This window comes from Aquila chrysaetos, chromosome 1 (genome assembly GCF_900496995.4).
Source record: "Aquila chrysaetos chrysaetos chromosome 1, bAquChr1.4, whole genome shotgun sequence".
In the NCBI taxonomy this organism is placed as follows: Eukaryota; Metazoa; Chordata; class Aves; order Accipitriformes; family Accipitridae; genus Aquila; species Aquila chrysaetos.
In genome coordinates this window covers 51221211-51247697 of record NC_044004.1, presented here as the reverse complement: position 1 = coordinate 51247697, position 26487 = coordinate 51221211, and the positions used below count along the sequence as shown (strand labels likewise).

At 42.6% G+C, this 26487-nt stretch overlaps 1 protein-coding gene across 5 annotated transcripts in view; it reads left to right on the top strand.

Annotated features, from left to right (window-relative positions):
• FAM13A (family with sequence similarity 13 member A) overlaps positions 1-26487 on the top strand; it is a 171023-nt gene that overhangs the window by 25257 nt on the left and 119279 nt on the right. For 2 of the 5 annotated variants that reach the window (XM_030038555.2, XM_030036129.2), the window contains exons 1-4: positions 9275-9408; positions 12134-12323; positions 15196-15405; positions 24680-24860. In XM_030038555.2, the coding sequence (XP_029894415.1) occupies positions 9382-9408; positions 12134-12323; positions 15196-15405; positions 24680-24860 (608 nt within the window). In that variant the 5' untranslated portion in view covers positions 9275-9381. Of the gene's footprint in view, positions 1-9274; positions 9409-11662; positions 11755-12133; positions 12324-15195; positions 15406-24679; positions 24861-26487 lie in introns of those variants that run through there. The other 3 variants (XM_030036883.2, XM_030037740.2, XM_030039422.2) reach the window with 3 other exon arrangements.

The window sequence follows — 26487 nt, the reverse complement described above, 5'->3', positions numbered from 1 at the left end:
GCAGCTGGATAGCCACAATAAGGCCTCAGAGCTTTACCATGAAGGTTGGCTTTTGCTTTCCTTGTGGGCAATGACAAACTCCTGACAGACCAGAGATTCCTAAAGTAAGGTTAGATTTAATGCAAGTGTTACATATTTGTACCATGGAGACTAAGTGCAAATTCCCTCTTGAGTGGTTTTCATCTCCAGTGCCCAAATCCTGGCTTGTGGGCTTCTCTGCTCATACAAATTAACAGGGAGGATCCTTTAGCAGTATCAAATGTGTCTCTCTGCAGGCTGGTACTCAGAGACTTTTTTGTTATTTACATAGACTTTTATTTTCAAGACAACAGCAAAAAACACCAAATGTGTACAAATTTTATTTAGGCCCAGCCCACACATTTCTCTGCTATTGATCATGCTTCACTTCACCTTGCAGTAAGGGACATGTGATTTCTGTTGCCCCTTTGGCTTGGCTCTATGATTCACAGCCTCTTGTGAGGCAACATCTGCTCATAACACACCTTTTGCAATGTTCAAAGCCAGTAAGAACAAAGTTTTCTGACAAACTAATAGAAGCTCATAGCCACAGTCCAGTCTGGGTAAGAGTTCACAATATTTTGAGTTGGGAGACGTGTGCCAGTACTATTTTCCCCCAGTTACACTTCAAAGGGGGTGAATTACTCTGATCATAATTTGCCAGCTGGTGCCTCATCTTGGAGGCCACCAAGTTCACTTGCAACAGTCAGGGCAAAGGTCTGTGTTTTGTGGGTATGTTTCCCTCATTGCAAAATCCTCAGCAGACAAACTGAATAGTTTTGGCAGATTTTGAGGGGGTTTTGAGTGTTAGTTGCATCAGCAAAATCAGGGAAGTCTCCAGGGATGCTGGGGAGTAGCTTCTTTGAAGGAAGAGCCTGGGCTTTTACATCTGTAGCGCAGAGAGGCAATGAAAAACAGAAAGTTACCGAAGAGCAGAAAATCCTGAGTGTTGTGAGTAGCTAGCCCTGCTGCCTTGTATTGCTTTTTTTGCCAGCCATCTCCTGGGCAGGCAGCAGTGGGGACATAGCTGCTAGCTTTGCCTGAGAAAGGGCTGTGAGGTTAAGCTCACACACATAACAAATGAAATTTCCAGGCAAAAAATTAACCTGGTCTCCTGCATGTAGCTCATCACTGGAAGATGAACGTTTTTAACATGAAATGTTGGAGATATTTCCCTTACCAAAATATGATAGCAAAAGCCACATTTATTGCCCTCCCATTTTTTCTTCCCTTCCACTGTTCATCTCCCTGGGGAATCCTGGAAACTCTTCCCTGCTTTCTGACAGTTGCCTGGAGTGACTGGCACTCCTGAAATAGCAGCAGCCCACAAACACTGGGCTGTGTTGCAAACTTTTCAGAAAGTTCAGCCCACATTCAAGAGCTTGGGTTCTCTTTTCAGTTAAGTCTAAATCTTCGCTTCTGGCTAAGGTTGCGTCCTTACTGTGTGTTAGCTGAGCTCACACAATATTGCCCAGTTCACAGCTGAATTCTAGTGGGGTCTCGATCCCTCTAAACCAGGGCTCCTGGCCTGCACTGGGCATGGAGGTGTAGCCAGACACAGCGGCTGGGTTATGCTGGTTTTCTAGGTCAGAAAATACAGGCTGAAATTTTTGAAGACTTTGGAATAGGGTAGACATCCTGCTAATATCCTCAGACGTGTGTCTCAACAGCAGCACAGGCTCCCACACTGATCTTGTCCCATGGGGATCCTACAAGTCTTTAAGCATGCTGCAGTCCTGCTAGCTGCTGCCTGGACCTGCCTGGTTTTAAAAGTGTGTGCAGGTTTCACCAAGGATCATTTTTAGGACCATATAGCTCACTATGGGATAGGGTAGCAATGCTATTCTCTCTCCTTGTAGAGCTGTTGATCTTTAGCAGTTTAATTGCTAAAGTTGACTCACAACCTGAGGTGGGGGCTGAGGTGGGGAGAGAAAGAGGGGACAAACATTGCTTATCTGTTTGTAAAGCTCATCACTATTCTCACAGGGTTTCCAATGAAGTATTATTATTCTGCTGTAGGCTTGTTACATTTTTTGGCACTCTGACCTTCCCATGCTTCCATATTTTAACTGTTTCCTTTGCTTCTGAGTTCTTTATAGAATGTCCCAGCAGCTGATGTTGGATAAAACACACAGCTCTCTATAATGTTTGGGATGCAACACGCTGCGCTTCCCTGCTCTGGGTCAGTGTTACCACATATATCACCCAGCTTAAGTACTAACCGCTCTGAAATATGGCTGTCTCAGAGGTGAAACAATCTGTGCAGTGGGGGTATTTAAATGTGTATGCTCGAAGTGAGACACCCACAGTCAATGAGTGTATCGAGACTGCCACAGCAGCGGTGTGCCAATGACTCTGCTTTTAATGCTTGGCTGGTTTCTTGGTCAGTTTTGTAGCCCCTAAGATTTTCCTTCCCAAACTGATAGGTATATTTAAAGATCTGTCTGACAAATTAGACCTGCAAAAAAATAAAGGGAAAGAACTTTGGTAAAAGTATATCACCAAGGTCAGAAAATACTTTCCTAAAAGCTAAGGAGAAAAAAAAAGTCAGGAATTGCCAAGCAGTCTATCTCCAAAATAATACTGGATGCTTTTGATGTACTGTGCACTGTGAAAATGTAACGTCATGTAATCATCAGCGTCAGTTCTCACTATAACCTCTAGTAACTAGAAACTGGCTTAAGGGAGAAACAGTGTGCATACAAACTTCCTAACAAGGTTGTCTGTACAGCCCGTGCGTGCAAGCCCCAGTCAAGAAGGCTTTGCTATGCAAACATAGGACTAGTCTCTCAAGAAAGTGCCTTCTAGAAAAATGGACCTATTCCCTGTTCTGATCTTCACAGCAGCCCACGCCTCTTACCTCCTGTTTTACTTCTAGCCCTGATCCAAAACTTGCCAGCAGTCTATGAAATTAATGGACTTAAGCTCAGGTCTCCCCTGCTAAGACGGGATTGAGAAGAGGATGTTGTTCCTAAAGCATGGCAAGCAGGTTTCCTAAACGGGTTGGCACAGTGCTGGAATGGAGACCCTTTCTACACCAACCGAAAGAAAGTCTTTGGAATGCAATTTTGCTGAGATTTTAGAAAGAAGTATGTTATTTTTTTTCTTTTGATGAAGACAGGGTTTTCCTTGAGCCCCTCTTATTGATGTGGCAGGACAACTGGAGGCAGGGGACCCGGTGTGAGATTAGAAACTGCATGACATCACTTACCGAGCCAAGACGACATGCCGTATGCATCCCTGCTGGTTGTGAAACTGCGGTTACCCTAGCCCACAAGATGTAACACTTTTCCTGGCTTGCAATTGTTCCTTTTGCCACAAGATGGGGATATAAGCACGAGTTTAGGCCAGGTATGAGCGGGCTTCTTCCCTTGCAGGAATGAATGTCCGCGATCCTTGCCCACTCAGGGACCTCGGTTTGTTGCTATTATTTGGAGCATGCATGCTGGCAAGATACATTAATTCATAAATAATAGCTGGTGGTCTGCTTTGCTGTTATTGAGGGATGCTTGGGTCTGAAACAATTCTGTTTCTTATCTTTGTTGAAATTAAAACTTCTCTGTGATGTAGTTGGCCATAAACCATTTGAGCTCCTGCAACTCCATGTCAAATTTTAAAGCATTGCAGCGATAGTAAGAGGCAAACCTCTCTCTAAAAATACCGGTGTGAATTTATGTCACTCAGTAGAGATTAGTGAGCTAACGATTAGTCAGCTAATAGCTGACTATTGATTTAGTCAGCTAAATCAATTCTAAACTTACATAAGCTGCTTTATTTTCTGTTTTCAACTTCAAGAGTCATCAAGTACCCACAAGTGTTCCATCCCAAGTGGCCAAGGGAAGAAATCCAGGCTAAAATGTGGCTGGGGCAGGCCCTTGCCCTGCAGATGTGATGTTTAGCTGGCAGTGGTTGGCAGCTTGGCTGAAATGAGTAACAGGCTACATTTCATAGCATAGCAATGGGCAGCCCCTGGAAGGTTTTGGTAGAAAATGTCACATACATATTTGTTTTCTTTATGTTGCTGTAATGAAGCCTTCCATTTCTTCTGAGCTAAGGGCAAGTGTTTATCATACTCAGCCATTCATTTAGCCAGCATTTTCTTAGGTCTTGCATAGATACAGGGGGGTTGAAAGGGACTTGAGCACCCAAAATCCCATCTTGCATCATCCATGTTATGAGGTGATACATCCTTTCATCACCAGTTTGGGACCACTGATATCTTTGTGAATAGCTCTGATCACTCTCACAGGTCTGCTCCAGGATGTGGGAACTCTACAGAGATCAAACACTGCAGCACTTTGATGAAATTTGTGTTTACAGTTATCTGGGGGGGAAGGAAAGCAAAGAAGGAGAGGAGACAAGAGGAAGAAAATGAAACTTCAAGTACCAGAAGCCATAAACCTTAAAAAACCCCTCCCACACATACCCCCCAAAAATACTACATCAAAATGTAGGTACTGGACATTCTTCATTGTTTACCTACAATAAAAAATAATTTATTTATAAATTATTTTCCTATTTATCAACACTGATTATTTCTGTGCTTTCTTTTACTGTTTATATGATGAAGTACTCATCATTCAGAATATTCTACATTCAGTGAAGTCACATGTAGTAATGAGTGACTCCAACAAATGTTGACTTTTTCTGAAGGAAATTTTGTACAAATAAAGTAGCATGTCATAGATAACAAGATAATGTTGGCAGCAGAACAACATTATTCAGGCTTGATTAAACTGTAAATTGTGATGCAAGAACAAGAATTTGGTTTTTCTATGTTACAATAATAACTTTCATATCAGATTTCTCCTTCTCCCTACATCCTCCCCTGCCTTGAAGGGCAAAGGTGATGTGAAGACATTCAAAATTATCCTGCAATTTCTGTAGGGTTTACATTGGAAAAGAGCCACACAACAAAGCCCTGCCCCATCTGTCAGTGAAAGAGCTCTCAAAAACGCTGGTTTTAATTTTCTGTCCTCCATGTGCTGGTGGCTTTTGGTATTTCTCCATTTGGACAACGCAATGAAATGAAAGCAAGCTAGTCCACTTTCTGGTTTTCATGCAGAAGTGCAAGGTAGCCATGTATTTGTTCACAAAAGCAAGCAAACAAACAAAAAAAACCCATTTATGTTAGTTTTAGATATTTAAGACCTTTAATCTGTTTACAAGAACAACATCCTGGGGAAAGTCATCCTTCTGACTCTGAAACCCAGTGTATTTTGGTCTAGTGTTCCTGAAGGGCAGGCACTATCATTAACAAGCAAAGATATGCGGAAAGCTGATCACATTGGAGCCAGTGGGGGAGAAAGCAGCATTTTGCCTGGCTGCTTGAAGAAGTTAGTTTGTTTATTTGTTTATATTTATTTTGTGTCCTCCAGCGCTGGCGCCTGGGGGAGTGGGATGCAGGGCCCTGCTGCTAGCCCTGACCGCTGGCAGGCTGAGCCCACGTGCTGGCACCATCGCCAGCCTCTGTGCACCTTTCTTTGTAACACAGGTGTAGGCTATGTTACTGAGGAGTAAAATCCTCAGGAGCGGTTTGGCTGCCGGGCAGCCTGCATTTAGGCAGAAATTGTGTAACACTCTTTGTGCTTTTAGTCTCCCACATACGTTTAACAACTACCGTGATTTTTAGTATGACTTCATGCAGGCATAGCAATTTGCCTGGGCAAAAGTTAATTGCTGTAACGTAGTTTTGGTTTGGGGAGGGGGTTGACACTTCTGTGTTGTGCTACAAGCAGCAGCACTCCTGCTCCTGGTATTCCATTGCTGTTTTAAAAATCCAGCTTTGCCTGGATCATAACCTAAATTATCACACAGTCCTGCAATGGTACCATTTCTCTGCACAGCAAAATTACTTAGATCACCAAATCCTCAAATGTCAAACAGTTTTGCATGGACATGCTTAACTTTGTAATTAGGTAAGCCTGAAGAAGCTTGGTATTATTTTAAATAATTTTGTAATTAGTATGACTGTCTTCATCTCATTGATTCAGTAGGCTGATAACCCCACTGCTTAAGTATACGTTAATTTTGTACTCAGCTATTTGATAGCTCTTTGTTTTTCCTTTTTTCTTTATCCCTATAGTTGTATTTTACTGAGCCAAAGCAGTTCAGTTATACTTCAATACTTCACACAGATGTCTTGATCAAAGTGAATCACATGCTTTCTATTGCATGCTTTTTTTTTTAAAGAATAGGTGTCTTGTTATTGCCTTTTGGATGAGAAGTTCCAGTTAGTTACATAATGCTAGAGAAACCTGTCAGCCAGATGCGTTGGTCTGGCAATTTCCAGCTGCTCTTGCATGCTTCTTGATTTCTTGATCTGTCTCCTCTCACCTGCAGCTGCCAGGTCTTACACCATGCTGGACACTGGACTATGCCCCATATTTAGTTGGACTGGCCTTCTCATGAGTGCCCTGGAAGGTCATGGCAAGTGTCCTGCGGCTGGCTACTTGGGCTAGCCAGGAGAGAACAGAGTAATGTTCAAGGATGCCAGACCTGGCAGTAGAAATTTCTTTCACAGCAGCCTGCTTTTATGCGGGCTGTTGTGAAATGAGTGCTGAATTCTGATGTCACAGTGGAAATGATGAATAATAGTCAGGTTAAAGCAACATAATTGCATAGCAGAGATAATGGGATTATTCACAAAAGTGGAGTCAGGAAGTTCCTTTGAACTTCTAACACTACCCCAGCTGTTCTTTCCCTCTGGGAATGTTGTTTCAACATCTGACGTTAAATGCCTTATTTGTAAACAAGCAGAAGGGAAAAAAATTTTTTTTCCTTTCTTGATTCATTGCATGATTTCATTAGCTGTTACGTGGCATTAGAGAGTAGATGATGGAGGTGTGTATCTCAGCCAGAGAATATATTGAAAGAAAGGCATGTTAAAAAGCCATCGAGCACTTCTTGCACTCAGATTGTAACTGGGTAGCTGAGAACTATAAGAAACAACTGTGTGACCAAAGGCAGGCAGGCGCGGTATGTCATAAAAGCTAGTGATACTCAACTTGTGGGTCTCATAGACTTTTCATCAGTCTTTCACAATGCATTTGCTCTGATTTGAGCTCCCATGGCTCTAGACATATTTATGACAAGTTGCACAAATGTTCATCCTGCAGTTGTACTGCCCATGCAGCATGCAACCTACAATCAAATACCACAGCACGTCTTGGCTGATTTCTGTGGCGCCAGAAGTACCTACTGGTGTTCCCCATTCATCACACCTTTTGAACAGTCATCCTGAAGGGCGGTGGTTCAGTGAAGGGAGAGGAGGAAGATCAGGATATATAGAAACATGTCTCTGTGGGAAGGGTGGAAGGCGCAGGAAGGAATCCACTTACTTCTAGGCTGGGGTTAAGGAAAAGTTCAGGTAAATCTTACTCTGCCCTGCACAGGGGAAGCTGGCCCTGTGGGGTGCTGATGAGGAAAAGTTAGGAGGGGACAAAGGCACTGAGGAAGTTTCAGTCCGGTTTCCATTCTTCTGCCACACAGGAGATGAGTCTGCTGGCCTTCAGCTCTCTCAAGACTTCAGGCAAGTACGGAAGTGTCTATATTAACCCAGAGAAAAGTTACCAGCATATCACAGCCCCAGATGCTCCAGTGACTTAACAGAAGTGTGACTTTCCCGGCTCTGATGTGCTGTGGTGGAAAAATACTGTACTCCAGCCAGAATACTGGGTCTGGGGCTGCTGCCGCTAGCGCTTGTCTTCTGGTGTTGCTTTTTATAGAATGAGAATGTACCTGCTGCCTCTCAACATACTTTTATAAAAGCCTTAATGCCGTAGCTACTGTTCACTGTGGGGTCATGTCTGAACTCTTCACCCGCATAGTCTCCAGGGAGTTGCAGTTTCTCATCGTTCACTCTCCAGATTACAGTTTGAAGCATGCCATTGGGTTTTACTGCGAAGCTGCAATTAGGACTAAGAGGAGAGCTGTGTGTGATTTATGTGAAAAGCATGTTAGAGGCTTACAGTAAAGAGGGAGATAGAGGAGGAGGAGGAAGATGTTACATCAGCTCACTTTGAGAGTCCCATAGTGGACTTAAAAGGAAACACTAATGCCGTAGTCTAACTTTCAGTTGTAAACTCGCAAACTGGGCAAGTAGTCATCTGAGGTCAGTTAGACTGGCTTAGAGAGGAAAACAGAAACTGAGTATGAATGAGATTTTGATTGCAGTACTTAATAAAAAATGAATTGTGAATGAAAACTTGAATCAGCAGGTAACATTTTCCCTCTGATGGAGAGCTCGATAAAATGGTCGTCTTCCTCCCTTTTTCTCTACTTGGACAGACTTTCTTTTGTCCCTGTACCAGAGGCAGGTATTTCTGAGAGGCACTTCCAAAGACCTTCGCTCCTACTCAAATGCCAAGGCCCTGCTGAGAAATGCTTGCATCTGAGCGGATACAGAAATAAGCATGCGTGTGTGTGCTTTTCTTCCACAAAAAAGGGTCAAACACTTGAAACACCACAACTCCACAGTTCTGTTTTGAAACGTGCTTTAAATCTCTAGGAAAAACACCGCTTCCAGCCTGTGGTGTCCCGGAGCGGGGCACAGGGGGGAAAGAACTCCTCTTCCCGCCGCTGCCATGACGTGACTGCGAGCAGTTGCTAGCTGTGTGGGGTGTCCTCCCCCTCCCCTTTTCACTTTAACCTTTCTCTTATTTCACCAACATACCCTCGATGGAAGATCACAGGGGGAGCATGTTTACACCGCTTCACACTTTCTAAATTCAGGCCCAGTACTGCACTGCGTTGTGCTCTGCTGGGCCCTGGCACGCCTGGCTCTGCCGTCGGAGGGAGGCTTCCTTGGCACGGGCGTTTGTTGTTGCCTCGCCGACTTGACTCCACACGACGCTGGCCGGCTCTGGGTTAACCTTTAAGCGTGCGAGGGCAGGAGACGCTCGCGATTTTCACCACAGCCCCGCTAACGTGACGCGGCTGGAAGCGGGTTTTGTGGTGACATTGTCAGCGGCGGCCCGGTTCTGACCGAGCCCAGGCTCTCACACAGGCGGAGCGTCTCCTCTTCCCGCTCGGCGCCAAGCGGCAGCCGCCGGCTGCCTGGCCTGGGGTCGCGGTCATGGGGGGGGGGGGGGGTCGCCCGGCGCAGCCGCGGGGCCTGCCCCTCGTCCGCCATCACCCGGGGAGCCTTCGTGAGGGAGAGCCCTCTTCGCCGAGCCCTGCCGGCGGCTCCCGCGGGAAGGGGCGGGGGGCAGGCCCCGCTCCCCCCGCAGGCCGCGGGGGCGGGCCGGCGGGGCGGGCGGGCGGCACCCTGGGGCCGGGCCTCCCGCCTTGAGGGGGCCGCCGGGCCCAGCGAAGGCGGGCGCCCAGGGCGGGTTGCGGGAGCCGGCCCAGCCGCCGGCCGGCATGGGGGCCGGGGCGCTGGCCATACGCGTGAGTAGGGGCTGGGCGGCCGGGCCGGGAGGCCGGTGGACGGGGGCGGCGCTGCCGGGGGAGCGGCTGCGGAGCGCGGCCGGGCCGCGGTTGGGGAGCGGCGGGGGGGGGGTGGCTGCCGCCTCCCTCCCGCCCTCCGCCGGGGTCCCTTGCGGGGCGGTGGGGAAGAGGGGCCGGCCTGGGCCCGGTGCCTTCTCCTCGTCCCGAGCGCTCTCCTCCCCTCTCGGCAGCTGCCGCTCCTTTGGGAAAGGCGAAGATCAATAAAGGCGATTCCAGGCTTTTTTCTTTTTTTTTTCTTTTTATTTTTTTAATTTTTTTTAAGCCAGCGAGTAACTGTACTGTATCATTCCCTGTGTTGAGGTTGTTGGATGAGCTGAAAAAGTGCGTCCCTGTGGCATATAAATAGCTTTTCTCAACTCCAGGCATGTTGTCTGGGCGGCACTTCACGCGGTGTCGTGCAGAGATGATTAAGTTGCCTTTTCCAGTGTTGGTGATCAGTAACATGGAGATCAGTAACAGTTGCATTAATATTTGGACAAATTTTCCCTGTGTAAAATCAGATCTTCCATCTATAAGATCATACAACATTGAACTCTTTGTTTCAGAGCTGTTTTGAGGGGGCGATTTCATTTTGATTTGGGGTAGATGTATATTTTGGATAATTATGCATAATTTTTTGTTCCTAGTTAGTGCTTCCTCTCCAGATCCTGAAACAATCTCAAAAATTTCCTCTGCTGTTCCTGTGGGCATGGGAAATGTCTCTTGGTTCTCTTGCAAATTTAAATCGTAAGTTTCCCCAAGTAAATCCGGCTCTGTGACTCAGGTTTTTGAATGCTGAAATGGAAACAGGCTGGAAACCTGTAATTGAGCAAGATTGTGAAGCTAATTGGAGGCCTTAGTTGGAAAAGCTCTCTGAGCATCACAGCTGCTCAGAAACTGCTGAAAGGATTTTTGCTATCTTCTGAATTTTAACCCAGGCTACGTGATTTTTGCCTTGGCATGTGTCTGCCTGGAGTGAAAGTCATATATTATTCATTTAATCCTGAATGGGAACATCTCTTTTTAAAACAGATGGGGTATTTTAATAAGTCAGTTAAATTTTAGTTCAAACACTGATGCATGTACAGTTTATCGTATATACTTATAAGGTGGTCACAATAATGCTGGTTTTATTTATATATTGCAATTCTGTTTCACAAATAATAAAACATATTTATGACATTTATACAAGCAACATCTTTTGTAAAGATCAGTGTTGCGTAGGACCTGGGACTATAGGACACACACGTGTTCCCAATAGTTGTGTTTAACGGGAAAAACACAGAAAGTGAGTGAAGTAAACTGCCAGATCATTTTATATCTGAAGAAGGACAGTCATGTCCAATGTAGGTGTTCATGTTGCTTACAGACTGCAGTAGAAATACTGTCTCACAAATGAAGAGATTCCAGGGGTTTGTTTAAAATAAAAGGTGTATGCCTTGCTAAAATCTGTCTTAACCTAGTCAAGCACCAAGACCTAGACAAGAGTCTGAGCACTTTGTGTTACTGTGCAATGTTTTCTATGTGTAAGGTTTCTATTACCTGTTTGTTAATAAAACACAGGAGGAATAAGCTCATTTTTAAGCATCACACTAGCGGTGGACTTCTTAAACAAGTCAATTGAACTCCATGGTAGCAGTGGTCCCTGGTTCGTGCAGTGTGATGTCAGAAACATGAGGAAATTCATCAGTAGAAAAACTTAGGGTTTTTTTGTTTGGTTGGTTGGGTTTTTTTGAGTGAGGTTTGCTGAGTTGTACTGTGTTTGTCCGTATTAGTGAAATAATGCTTAGGTATGTATGGAAATCACAGCTGTGGTGAGTGATACTGCTGCTGCGCCTTGAGCTGTCTTTCCAAACATGTAATACTGTATGCTGATTCAGATTTCTGCCTATTATTGATCCTATAAATTAATCCTATATTATGTTATTCCCTTGGGTTTTATTGGCTATGCTCTCATGTTTTCTCCGTCACTGCAACTCAAAACTTGGGAGAATGTTGTGCCTCCGGAAGAACCGATGGGATGTATGCAATTAAGGGTTTATTGTGGAGTGTTTTTTCCACCCCCCCCCTTATTATGTGTGATTAGATTACATAGTCGCTTTCTAACCTTAAAACCTCGGTAATTAAATTTCAGACTTAACAGATACTAAACATAATGTAAAATCTTTCATAAGGATTCATCTCGCCTGACAGTGGCCAAAATGAATCCCTAGGGAACAGCATCTGGAAGAAGGGTACAGCGAACCTTCCCCAGAGTGTTCTCCCAGACTCTGACAGGCATCCTGGAAACAACCTGAACTAATGGTGGTGTGTTGTGATTTTTCATGTTCATGTTTGTCCAGTTGCTTTTGTAACCCATGTGAACTGCATGAGTTACAACAGCAGTCTCCTGTGATTCCCGGTTGTTACTCTAGTAACAAGCTTGCATACAAAAGTGTGTCTTTCTCCCTTACCTTAACTACAGACTACTAACGCTCTTTTCCTGTTAGTTACTTTTCTGTTTTTTTCTCTGTTCATTTTCATTTTCCTACTTCACAGAGATTTTCGTGTGGATTAAAAGGAAGTAAGACAAAAACCTTATTCTGGAGCATAGAAGCCAGTTTTGATGGATGTGCTTACGTTGTGACTATGCAGCCTTCTGCAACAAATGTGACTAATGCAGTTTTTTTTCTTCTGCTCCTTTAAGCAAAGCAAATCGACTGTGAGATTGAAGGAGGACATGAAAAAGATAGCTGCACTTCCACTGAACAAGCAGAGGGGCACGACCTGTCCAAAGGTGTTTGGTGTGAGCCTTCTGGAGCTCCAGCAGCAGGGACTGAGCAAGAATGGCATCCCAATAGTTGTGTGGAATATAGTCGAGTACCTCACTCAGCATGGTAAGCTTAATGGAGTCACTTTTGCTTAGTAGCACTCTTTATGTAAGACTCTTCAAAGGGAGGGATCCATCTTTTTTTGTGGTATGGGGGCTAAATAAGGTTGCGGCACTAACCACAGGCAAAGAATATTACTGTATGTGGTTTGCTTTTTTTTTTTTCTGCCTTGATGCTGAACTTACTTTTTAATAGGATTTTTATAAAGGTAAACTATAGTGTTATGAAGCAGCACATTCTCATAAACAAGCTGTTCAGTTTATAAATTGAACATATTCCATTTGTGAAGGTTTCTGTCTTTTTCTAGTTGCAAAACATTTGTCTTCAACACTTTCTGACAGTGAGAAGACAGAAGTATCTATATAGAGATACTCATGTGCACACACGCCCCTCCTCAGAGAACATTACTGAATAGGAATACATGTTTTTACAGGTTTTCAGATAGATTCCAGTTACTATGAATCGCCTTGAGGAAGTAGGTGTCCAATTCTTAGCTTTTCTTTGCTTTCATTTAATAGGATTTTAGTTCCTGTTGTTGAAATACATCTCTTTGCAGAAATCTAGAGCACCATTGGTGCACAGATATATTCTGTGGCAGTTGTTAAGCAACGGAAGAGATTTTGTGGAGGTAATTTCATCTTGTAATAAGCTGCATCTGGTTGTACCGTAAGGTTTTTCTTTTAGCTTCTCAGTAATGATAATCCAATTGCAGAGCCTTAGGTTCCTTGTCTGTATCTTGATAGACCCTCAGAAGCTGATAGATGCAAACATGGCTTGAAAGTTAGTTTGGAATAAGGCACAGTGCAAATTTAAAATGTGATCCTGCCTTTATACAGCAGCATCTTGCTTGATCCACTTGCCTTAACGTGGTCTGCTAGAACACAGAAAGAGCAAGGATGGAAAAAGTTTTTGCATCATTTAAGGTTTAATCAAAACCAGAAGCTGAGAAACACTCTTGACTACAAGTTGTGGGCTGTGCTCTGTATTCCATAAAAAGATCTGAATGCTGCACAACTGTGTCCCAAATATGAACTAAACAAGCCAAGTCCTCTACTCTGCAGCAAGAGTAGCTAGGCTTCTGAATGCCAAGGTGATTATCCAGCCCCAATAAAGATACAATCCATTCTCTTTCTCAAAAGTGCAAGCAAGATCTCAAAGATGTCCTCTTACATGGGAAGTTCTTGAAATGGGTGTTCTGTGCTTGCCTAAGGTTTGTTTTGTGAAATAATGGTGAAGTTAACTGTGAAAGCATTTTTAACAGAGTCCCAGGTATGAATTCAAAGTATTAGGAGGCAGAGTGTTGTGTGAATCGTGGTTACTGTTTGTTCCGTGTTGTCTTACAACTCCTATTCTGCAAAGATGTTTTAATAGATACTGTAGGGCTTTTTAAAGCCAGGGCTTTTCAGAGTCTCTCTTCTAGCTCACGAGGAACTGACTACCCATTTGAAAAAGCTGAGTTGACTATTGGGTAGCTACATCCTTGAACTAAGTTTGCATTAAGCTGCCTGTTTTCAAATTTATAGATGAACCCAAGTTTTCCTATGCTGAATTTAGTAGTATCTGATTACTGTTACCAGTACGTTCTAGCCTCTCTTTATTTCCATAAATGACTTGAGGAAGAGGAAAGGAAGTTCCGTCTGCATGGGGACTGTGTCCTTTGCTCACCTAGTGCTGCAGAAATGAAAATCATTATTGAGATGTGGTGTTTTCTCCTGCCCCCAAGATGGCAGTACAGCATCCCACATAAGAACGCGTTTTGTTGTGAATACAGGAATACAAGATCTGTAAGCAGTATCTTATATTAGTCAAGTAAAATGCTTGAGTGCTTGTCCATTTCTTTTTTTCCCTTACCAGATCAGTTTGTCTTCTGGTCCAATAAAAGATTATTTCTCGCTGCAAATGCGGCTGCATCAGTATTGATTTCTTGGACTGGAAGCATTCTGTCAGATTTCTGTTTTGTGATGTCTACTCTGAACTGATGAAAACCATATATACTTTAATCCTTTCAGTGTTATGCTTCCGAAGGAGAATAAGCAGGTTTATGGACACAGAAAAGTCAGAATTTTTGTGGTGAAAGTGTTCTAGAGAAAGATTAATTTACTGAGTTCACCGTTAGGCACTTTACTGAAGGTTTTGAATCTCAGCATATGCCTAGAAAGTGATGTTTGATACAGTATGATTCATCTGTCTTCCTTCATGGAAACCTTCTTTCTGCATCTCCTTAACTGGGTGTGGGGTGTCTGGCCTGAAGTAATTGATACATTTTCTTTTTCTTTGTGAAATACTTTGGGCTTCATGCTGTCCAAAATATACATTTGCTCACTGAGATTTTCTGCTATCATAAAGTTGCAGACCTCATTATGGAGTTAGTGCTGCAATCAGCACATACTCAGATGTTTGTGCCTCGTGATGCTCACAGGTAAGAAGCTGTTACGCTAAAACGTGAAGCTGGAAGTAGTCACATGTGTGAATTTGGCAGAGTCCCACTCAAGGTAACAGGCTACTTGCAAAAGCGAAACAACAGAACTGTTTTGTAGAATCTGGATCCTTTTCTGTTGAAATATACCAATGCAAAATGCGTCTGTCTCGATTTCTGCATGGTTTGAGGTTACAGCAATGCCACTGAGTTTTGTGGGTTCTCAAAGAGTATCCCAGGCCTCAAGATCTGGTCACAAGTGTTTGTTAATTATCATAATCCAATTACTTGACTGGAGGGGGTTTCTGAAGGGAAAACAGTGGGGGTTTTTTTAAACTATGTTGTATTAATTGCCCTCCATTGTATTACTGCAAGTGTATTATTCACACTAGGATATCTGTTTCATCATATTAGTGGGATGTCTTAGTTCAGATCAATCTCATATGCAATATATAATTACAGGTATGACGCAGGAAGGCCTCTTCAGGGTAAACGGCAGCATGAAAATGGTAGAACAGTTGCGTCTGCAATACGAGCGTGGAGAAGAGGTGGAACTTGTTAAAGATGGTGATGTGTACTCAGCAGCCAGTCTGTTGAAATTATTTTTGAGAGAGCTGCCAGATGGGATTATCACCTCTGCCTTACATCCTAGGTTCATTCAGCTTTACCAGGGTAAGTGAGAGGTAAAATCTCCATCCTCCAATGCACGCACTTTCTGGATAATTGGTTATGCAGTGAGCATAACCAATACTCTGTTTCTTAGTTCTTAGTTCATTCTGCATTTCCTTTGACTTTAGCTCTCACCTGCTCCCAGAGTGTTCACAGTTGTGCAGTTCTGTTAGAAGAGACAGAAAATTGTTTCATGTGTAATTGGTAAAGTCTAGACTATTTATGATTTTCTAATCCAGTTATATCTGCTGAATATAAATGGAAATGATCAGCTGGTTTCTTTGAACAACCTTGTAGACAATAGTTGCAGTCTCTTTAGGACACAGATTTCCTTCTCTTTTGCTAGGGTGATTTCTGGCAATTTCATTCTAATGGACTCTGAAAAGTTATAACTTCATCGGCTAATCAAATTGAATATCCATTGGGCCCAAAGCATATATTGTCTAAGTTCCTACTTTCTAAGTGATGTGATTCCCCAACAAAAAATGAGCCAGTTTGCAAGTAACAGCAGACTTTACCTTTTATTCCTAGCCATAGCATACAACCTGGAAGACTTCTTTTTTTCTTTCTTTCTTCCCCATGCCCACCCCACTCCCCCCCCCCCCCCTCCCCACCTTCAAGTGGTGGATGAACCATAAGAAAGAGCATCACTTCTGCTTTAGAAAGTTGAACGTTGCACAACGCTCTGTCAAATGATTTCTCAATCTAAGTAATCTGTATCAGACAGTCCTTGTTGTTACATGGAGTAGGTGGTGGTTGGCCCTGTTCCTTGACCGTGTAGGTCAGTGGCAGTTCTCTTCTCTTGCTGCAGGCAGTTGATGCCTCTTCTTGCTCTCTTCCTAAGAAGCTACAAAGTGAGTGGGTAAATGTTACTAGAGGCGCGCTCTTTACAGTAAAGCGGGCAAATGCGATGCATGATGCAGAGGAGGAATGTGTGCTCTGACATGGCATCCCTAGTGGAAGATGCTGCAAAGTGCTCACACTCTTGTCCTGAGGGTCTCTCTTCTGCTTTTCTTGCCTGCAGTGGAGGTGAAGTTTAGCCGTGGCCCGGAGGACAGAGAACACGACTGTGTTTTTCCTTTCTTTCCTGTTTGGGGATGTACAGACTAGAGGAGAGCTCTGTGCCTTCCCCTGAGTGCAGGCATTTCAGCTGTATTCAGGTTGTATGTGGGCTGTGTAAAATACCTTCCTCATTTAGTAAAGTTGTCTGGGGCCCAAGGATAGGGTTCAGGAAGTGTTGTGTAGGAAGGTGCCATTGTTTTGGAAAGTCCCTTTTTTCTGGTCATAGCTGTGCTTTTTTTTGGGTCTTTTAGATTTCACTAGGTCTGACTCATGAGCTGTATTTAATTATGTTCTTTCTCATAAATCACTGTTTAAATGGAAATTTTGTCACACCTTTGCTGTTCTACATCCCTGGCCCCACAAAGGTCATATTGGTGTATTGCACCAGGAACTACTGATGTGCTTTGTGAACAGTGCTGTTTGTGGAAAGTTTCATTCATTCCTGCTTCCCACAGAAAATGCAAAATTCCCCCAGTACTTTCTATGGAAATGCGATAAATATCCTTACTTAGCAGGTTTACCCACCAAGCTTTGTTTCAAAAAAAAGTTACTGATATAACTTATGAACCCAGTTCTGCAAAAGTCAGTCCAAGCATGATGTGTCCTCATAGCTAAGTTTTCCTGTATTGCACAATAAGCTCCAGTTACAGTCCCATTATAGTTTTCATTAGGAAAAAAAAATCCTATCTGAAAAATGACAGGTTGGCTGTTATGGCGGGCGGAAGGCTTTTTTAAAGTTTGAAGAAAACTGAGGGTTTTTTCATGCCCTAGAAAATGCAACGTAAATGAGTTGCTATGAAAGACACTGATGACTTTCATCGGGTTCAGATTAGCTTAAGTGGTAGATGGGCCTTTGTTTACAGTTAAATGATCAACCAGCTATGCAGGATTAGAGGAGTTATCTATTCACTTATCAAAGTATGTACAAGGGTATTCGTTGCAAAATGGTACCAAGAGGGTGCGTGCATGGGTGTTCTTTTTGTAAACTATGAAGAAAGTAGGTCAAGCTGTTTCTGGGCCAACAGGTTATTAAAAAATAACTTTTAATCTGGAGCCACTTAGCTGCATGTCTACAGTGAAGGCAGTTACAAGCTCTGTTACAACCTCTGTATTCCCTCCTGTTGAAGCTTTGCATGGGAAATGTTTTTGGGGGATTCTGTTAGTGTTCCTTTGGAATATTTTCAGGGATTGGTATCGGCATTTTTTTAAGCCAGCTGAGATCTTGGCCTGAGAATAACACACAATTACTTTACTTCCTATAAAAATTGCTAGGGAGCAATTTGTCTAGTTAAAAATAGCTGGGCTGAAAATTACAAATTTTACTTGTAGCTGTAACCCTTTTTAATTCCGCATATAGTCTTTGCTACCAAACGAAAGAGTAAATAATCTGCCTTTTTACGAAAAAGAGAGAACCTGACCCATTGGTAGTTCAGGAAGTCCACGCAGCTGGTTTGGCATGTTGTCTGCAGCCTGTGCAATGTCATGTGAAACGGAGATCTGCGTGCTGCCCCCAAATCCTGACGCATTGCTGTTTATATAAATATTCAGCATAATGCCAAGACTATTCAGTTCCAGAAAACATCACGTAGCATATCCTAAAGGCCATTTGGTGTGTCCTGATGTTCTCTCTCTGCCCTTGGAGAAGGGCAGTGGCAGTGGGAACTGAGGAGGGCCTCCCTCTGTAAATGATGTTGATCGGAGATGTGTGTAGCAAGTGCAGGCCAGGGACACACTGATAGTGATCTTTGCATTGGCCAGCCTCCCCCAGCGCCTGACAAATATGAAGGCTGCTCCTTGCAGGGAGTCCTGGGGTAAAAAATGTCCATCACAATCTCTTTTGTGACTGAGACTTCACTGCAGAGCAGAGCTGTGCCTGCCCGTGCAAAACAGGCCGTGCTTACAGAGTGGTGAAAGTTTCTTTCAGAAACCTCAGCTGGAAGAAATCAGCAGCTCCCATACAGCAATCCCTGCTTGAGCTTGTTTATTCCTTCTGGCTTTTCATTCCTTATCTTTTATATCATGATCACTGACTCTTAAGACATTTGTACATACTAGGAACTGTATGCACAGCTCTTATACCCTTTCACAGGTCACTTGCTTTCAGCAAGACAGGTGGCTATTGTACTTTTCCTTTTTAGCATACTGAAAGCTTTTTCCTTATGTGAATTTCTTTTTTGTCGTTGTTGCATTCCCTCCTCCAGCAGGGGGTACAGTGAAATGTGGGGTCCTGTCTTCCTTTGGTACTCGGTCTAATTAAGTTGAATGCTATTTGATCACTCTGGCTTCTTGACAATGCTCAATCCTAGACAATTTATATTTTTCAGTGGGCAGCAGCTATACGTGAGTTCTAGCTCACATACCTCCTCCTGCTCACAACCTGCCATGGCTGGCAAGGTTTTGTCTGGTGCCTATCAACAGCCCTGCTAGTTTCAGGGGGAGGGATGGGAGGTGGTGGAGGAGAAAGAGCAGCTCCCTTCTGGATCAGCAGGTCAGTTTAGGGAATGCTTACTAGCCAGCAGCTGTTTGAGTTACATGAACAAGCAGAAGCAAAAATATAGGTTGTGTTGGGGGACTTTAGAGGTCCAATTTCAATCTGAACAGTGACTGTGAAAATGAATAAATGAGTGTGAAAATGAATAGATGAGAGCTGACCCTTTAACCACGGTAACTGCAGCAGTGCAGCAAATCAGATTCACTAGATGTCTGTGGTTGTCCAGGCTCTTGTGGCATCTTTTTAACCTTTTCTTTTTGCTTTTATTGTAATTTTTGTGTTATCAGGACTAGTTCCAAACTAGAGAAATAACTTCTGGTTTCCACATGCAGAAGATATTTGTTATGCAGTAAAAACTCCTGGAACTGGATTTCTTGTGCAGATGATGACACTCAGCAGAGCTGCAAAAGAAGTGAGAGTGCTCTGATCCCATTATGTTGGAATGAAGCATAAATACAGCTCTGCAAAGTGCCATAATGATGCAGCGCGAGGGGTCTCAAGTTGGATTGTGATGACAACCTTCTTCTGATAAGGACTTCCAGCATTTCTGCTACTGATGGCAGCAAGGCGTGATTTTTTTTTTTTTTTTTTTTTTCCTTTCTTCCTTCCCCTGGGGCAGGATCTTGTCTGAAGCAGATTGCTTCTTGGCAGAGAGAGACCAGAGTCCCACTTCCCGTAGATTGTGGAGGTGGAAAGAAATGCTTTGATTCCTCCAACAGGCCCGTGGGCGCAGTGGTACTGCAATGTACAACCTGCTGCCTATGTGTCAAAGATTGACTTCCTAGGGTGCGTTGATAGCTGCAGACAGATGCAAGCTTTTCTGTCTGCTCTCCAAGCTTGTAGTATGCAAGGCAGCTGAAAGCTATGCAGACGTGGTAGCATGACACTGAGCCTTAGACTCCCTTCCTTGCCTCACAGCAGAGATAATTAGCTAGGGCATGGCACTATGCTGATACGGTTTCAGTGCTTCCAGGCTGGAGTTGTTTGGGGTCAGACCATCTGAGACATGAACAAAGCAATTACACCTGTCTACAGGCATCCATACCTTTAGTGATGTTCAGGCAGCATGTTCTGCAGGGGGAAGGAGTAGCATGAAGAGGGATGGATTGTGGAATTAGATCGTGTCTGTAGCATGTCAGAGAAACTCAATATGTTCAGAAATAGGATGAACCACTGGAAAATATGTCCTTCTTCTTGTGATCTGTGGGTGTATACTGAAATTAAATGAGACTGAAAACACCCTTGCAAATATGTCTGTGCCTCCTACACTGTTGAGGCTCCTGTTTCTAGCTAATTAACATTTTTAGAGAGACTGCCTGTCCTTTTCAGTTGTCTCCTTGACTTGTCCTGCAGTAGAGAGTCCCTAGCTCAGTTCTGAGGTGCCACACTGCCCTTGCTGGCTTCCTTGGCCCTCTGCCTGTGTCACACTGCTCTGTGTCCTCTGGCTGCTGAGCCCAGATGTGGCCTGAGGCTGCTGGTTTTGTTCCCTTCCTCAGCCCAGAAACCACCATCTCATCCCTGGTTTCAAGCCCTTCCTGGCTGCTCATCTAGCTAGGCTTCTCTCACAGACCTCTGCTGGGGTGCTGTCTCCTTCACATGGCTTCTGGCAGGCTCCCGAAATAAAAAAGTGAATGCCTTTGATTCTGCCTTGAAAGCACCTTCCTCTTAGCCTTCATTCTTCATATACTCCTTTCTCCTTCTCTCTGCTGCATTGGGCAAAATTTTCAAAAGATATTCATGTGCTGTGCTTGAAAATCACAAGTGTGTTGGTAGCTGGACAAATCTGGAAATAGTGCTTGAATATAGGTTCCTGAATTACCTTTGAAAATCTGGCACTCTGCTGTTCCTGTTAATGACAAGCTCATTTGTCTCGTCTCAGGATGCTGCAGAGACCGAAGCATATGCTTAGCTTCGTGCCACCCTCTTTAATCTGACTGAATAAAAAAGACTGCACTTGGTAGTCTTGACTTCCACGGGACAGCTTGTACTTCACAAAATTAGGCATGTACATAAGCTTAGGGCTTTGGTACACTTGATGCTTGTCTGCATGGTAGCATAAACAGCTCTGGTGCTCTAATGTTTTCTCTGATGGTCAGTACCAGCTGAGTAAACCTTAGTGATTGACTTTGAAGCAAATTGAAAAATTGTGTAGCAGGTGGACAAAAGGAGGAGGAACACTCCAAGCAATTGGTTGTTGTGACTCAAGACTATTTTTGCTCTCTAGTTGAAAAGCTGTTTTATTTGGAAGTAATACAGTCATGGATAGCAGAGGTACACTTGTCCTGAAAAATGTACAGAGTGCATGGAATACTGTGTATGCATGTCAGTTTCTAAATTCACCGTTAATTGTAATAGTACTTTTTAAAAATAAAGCTGAAATCCATTAAATAAATGTCAGCAGCAGGAGAATTAACAAACTAGTTTTGATTTTTGGATTGTATTGGGAGAAGGGCTTGAGTTCCTTCCCTTGCTTTTTCACTGGAAAAGAAGTTGAGGGAGGAAAGCCATATTTTCTTTCTCCCATTTCACAAGGACAAGGAATTTCATGGCTCAGTAAATGGGTTTTGCTGCCTCATGTTGTTCAGTGTCTCTGTGCCCTTCAATTAGGGTAATTTCTCAAGATCTTATGATCTGATATCTGTCTCTGTTCTTGAAAGTACAGAAATGAAAGGTTTGGCTGTGCCCAGCGATAAACATCTCTGATGTTGATCCACACCACGTAATATATCATGGTTAATGAACAGGGACATCCTACCCACCAAATATAACTGATGCCATGAGGCCAATAGTTCTGTTTGTTGTCAGAGTGCAAACCTGTGTTTCAGAATATTTTGTGGAGGTTATTAGCATCTTTATAGTTTGGAAGGGATGGAAAATCCTTCAGTAAATGGAAAACTACCTGTCAATCTAAAGCCCCAGTGGGAGGCTCAGAGAGGCAATTAGTTCTCAAGGGCATTCCCTAATTAGGTGGTGGGGTGATGGTGGTGGAAGAGGTGTGTTTTTTCTAAGAGATGGCTTTGGCTTTCCTTATCATAACTGCAAGCAATTTATAGTAGAAAACACTATGTGCTAGTTGTTTTGTTATCTAAAGGGAAGTATGTCAAGAGGTGAATTGTAATGTTCTGGCTATGTGGAAATTAGTTGTGTTTTGTTTTTCTTTAAGCTTCATGAAAAGATAATTAGTAATCAAGTCAGAGACTGTCCAGTCCACTTTGATCAGTGCAAATACAAATCCAATTAAATTCTTTATTGTTACTCCATTTAATACAGACTTCAGAAGCATCCTGAAATTTTGCTGCAGAAATAAAAATAATAAATCAGATTTCTTACTGTTACCAAGCTGATTCATAGTAGTAAAGTCAGGATTGTTTTTATTCTGTAGAGCTCTAAAAAAAATTTGAAAGAAATACTTGCAATGAGCAAAAATCTTACTTGCTTATTTATCTGCTTCATGCATATTTGATATTCGACTTTTCTGAAGGAGCTAATTTCTTAGCTGCAGAAGAAAAGGATGTAATTAATGAGTTGGTTGAAATGTTTGGTTCTGTAATTTAACTGGCATTTTAAACTTTGGCCTGCTATTGTGAAAGAATTCATATTCAGTCTGTGGTGCCAAAACAGATATATAAAAATGAATTCTTCTTGTGTATAAAACTTAAAAAGGTTTCTATTGCCATGTACTGCATTATACATGTCATGTAAGGCAGGAAACATAAGCTTGGAAGCAGATGAAATTGCGCAAATTCAGCTGTATGAAGTGGCAAGTACGTACATACAAAACTTATTTGTTTCCCAAACTACATGCAGGATAAATCCTGTTTATTAGCCACAAAAACGTCTGGTTATAAAACAGAAATCATATTGTGACTTAATGGTTGTCACTTTCAGATATTTTTATACAGACTGCTAATTTACACAGCTAACCACTTTTCAAAGCACTCTACCCCTGGAATACTGTGCAATCCAGCCCTGGAATATTTCTGGGAAATGAAGAGAAAAAATGAAGATGAAACTTCTGAAGCATTTGTACATACCTTACACTGTGTTCAAAGCTCTTCTCTCCCCCCCCCCCCCTTTTTTTTTGTTTGTCCCCCTCTTTTCTTGTTTTTCCTCCTGAGTGAGGTTTGGTTTTGATTGAATGCTGGGTGCATCTCCTTGCTAAGGATCATAACATTCTCTGAATGAAAAAATACCTTGTTACCCTAAGCATGGGGAGGATGTCTGTATTCCAATGGTAAGCCAGCAGCTACTTTGGGATGAGGCAATCTGTTACAGAGAACACAGAGGGTTAGCATTTAGTGTGAGCTCACTTTGGCTTTGTGAAATAAAGACATCCTTCCAACCACTAGAACTGTTTTTAAACCTTTAAGTACATCTCTGAGGAAAAATCAATTACCCAACAACAGTCTTACAGCATTAACACCATCAACCTATAAGGATGATAAAGAAAAAAAGTACTAGAAATGCACAGCTGCCCTCACGTTAATGGACACTGCTTATAATTAGATAGGTGAGGAAAACCTTTAGAGCCTGAGGACTTCTGTCTGAAAATGCTCATGCACAAAACCCCAAGAACTCAGCATATGTGAGAGTTCAGTGAAATTTCATTTTGATGGAGAGTAGAAATGAGTATTTCCAGGCATTAAGGCATCCTGTTTTGACATAAAGGGAAGCAAATACTGAATTGTTCTCAAAATTTTATTTTTATTAATATATAAACCCAAGATTTTGGTGGGTACAAATTACTTTTTGGAAAGTGTTTCTGGGGTGGAGGAGGGGGGGAGCAAAGAATTTTGCAGGTTTTGAGTTCAATTGCAGAAGCAGAACACAATTAAGTAGAAGCTGTGTTTGAGGCCAAGCTTGTGTTCGCTGCCTGGGTCTGTATAAACACAGCATCTGTGAAGTTCATGTAGTTTTTGCTTTTAAAAAAACAAAACAAACAAAAACCAAGAAAGACCTGCATGAAAGAAAACTGACCTTAGTCATACTTTTGATATTATTCAGTTCAGTATGGGAAACTTTTATTCATACTTAAATTCTAGAAGATTGTACAGTATAACCAGGCTATTCTCTAACATTAGGCCAAGTTTTGGCTCATTATGGGGTCTTAACACTGCCCTGAACAGCCTTTTCTCTGTAAGCCGGACTCCTCACCTAAGACTTAGTAGAGAGTTGTGACTCTGACAAAAGACACAAAATTGAGCTTTTCATAAAATGTACTCACAGAAAGTACTGTAGTACTGTTGTTAGAATAACACCTGCATTTTAGGAGACTCCTTGTTTTATTGTTCTTCCTTTCTTCTTTTTGAAGGTTTTCATGGGAGGGGAAACTAAAACAGAGCATGAGGTGGGGTTTGGGAAGCAGAGATAACATCCAGAAGTGTTGAAACAGGAGATCTGGTAGAGCTGGAGTTAAAGCAGATATAGCTATGTACTTGGTGGGAACAAACATGCTCCAATGCTGTTAGCTATGACCACTGCTGATTCTGTTCAGGAAAACAGTTACAACGTAAAGGTGAGCATGAAACAGTGCCAGTGGTGGCCAAGGTGAGCCTCAGGAGAAAGGTGCAGGTTCCCTGAGGAAAATTGAGGGGTTTGGAAGATTCTGTGGCTCTGAACAGAAATAAGACTAAATTTTAGATCCCACTGCTTGCTCACCCATGTAAGTAAATTAGCAGCAATGTAGAAAACCGTATCTATGTTTTTTCTTCTTGTTTTTCCTAGACACTAGAAATGACATGCAGAAGGAACGTAACTTGAAAGAACTCCTTAAAGAACTGCCTGATGCTCATTACTGCCTGCTGAAGTATCTGTGCCAGTTCCTGATAAAGGTTGCTGAACATCATGTAGAGAACAGGATGAACCTTTGCAATCTTGCCACTGTATTTGGACCAAACTGCTTTCAGTAAGTTGGGATTTTCACTTTTCACCATATGTTGATGGAGAGTGTAATGGAGCAGATGGCCAGAAATGTAGTTCAGAACGTAATTTGTCAGGGTGATCAAACAGAGGCAATGATTAGGGCTTTGTGGTAAATTTTAGTGCTAAAGCTATCATTTGAGCTGAATGGGAGTTGAGTTGCTCTCCCATCTCCTCTTGCTATTTTGCTAAACATTTGGTCGGTTTTCTATTGGTATGTCAACAGCAGAGCAGGAGTATAACAATGAAAGGCCTTCAGACTGTGTAAGTGCAAGGAGGCTTGTGCTTGTACAGCTCTCTTCATTTGCCATCAGATAATATGGATGCTTCTCTGCAGAAGGCTTTGAGAGAGAATACCTGGGGGAAAAGGACTCATGCAGCACTGAGGTGCTGTATAATTTCTAAGATGGATACTGCATACTCTCTGCAAATTTGGCCTTGTGATCTGTTTCTGTCCTCAAGATGCTGATGATTCTGGGCTCTTTATCCTTCTAGTATATTCAGAAACTGCTCTGGAGGTTATGGCGTTCCACTGGTCTCTTGAGACTTCTTACTGGACTCACTAGTTTTACTAGTTTCTTTCCTTGGGCCCAGTCCCTTGGTGCTTGTGGTGAAGACAACATGTTGTACATGCTAGTGGAGCTTGCAGCAGTAGCAAGAGCAGTTCTTTACAGGTGCAAGAACACACTTGAGTGAGAATATTTCTGTTGAGTCACTGTGATGCAGTGTACCGTTAGCATCTTCACCTCGATCTTGTCTGCAATACACCCACGATGCATCCAAGATCTAATACATGGGAGACATGTAGGGAGTTCAGTTCAGTCATCAGTCATGAAAGATACATGATATCAGCAAAAAGAGACAAGCGAGTTCCTTGTAGCAAATGTCGGATTTGTATTGGTCTTTGTCAAATTTTGCCCTGGAATAATACTGACTTGCCTAAGGAGACTTAGATTAGATTAATTGCCTAATGAGACTATCTCCCTAGGCTTCCTCTGTAGCCAGTGGAAAGCAGTAAACTTCTTTAAAGAGAGAAAACAGAAATTAGTTTTTTTAGGCTAGATGCTGCCTGTTATCTTTTTAAAGGTGCATATCTTTTCCCATTGATTAGGGAGAGAACATGCAGAGATGAGATGTTTAAACCAAAGCTTGTCCTTGTAACTACACTGCTGTTTCATCTTAGGATGTTGCTCATGGATGATGAAGGAGAATATGTCAGGATTCAAGCCATTTGCTGTGTTAGTATGAGAACTTAAAGCATATTTTGAAAAGAATTGTCTTCTCCAAAAGAAAGAAAACTCGAAAGACAGTAGTATGCACAGGAACACATGAATGTAAGAGTTAATGAAAGCACAATACTCCAAATTTCTGACAAGGAAAAGCAAAACAATTTTCAAAGATTACATTTGTATGGGCAGTTTGGGAATTTCTAAATATATTAGTAGAGTTAAGAACAAACAAAATAAATTAGAAGAATCTGAGTGCAATGGCTAAATCTCTATGACTCAAACTCCCAAGGGTCTATTAGAATAATTTTTAGTTTACTCATCACTTCGTTCAGGAAAGTTTAAAAATTAACTCTGCATACTTCTTGGTGTAGAATGCAGAGTTGC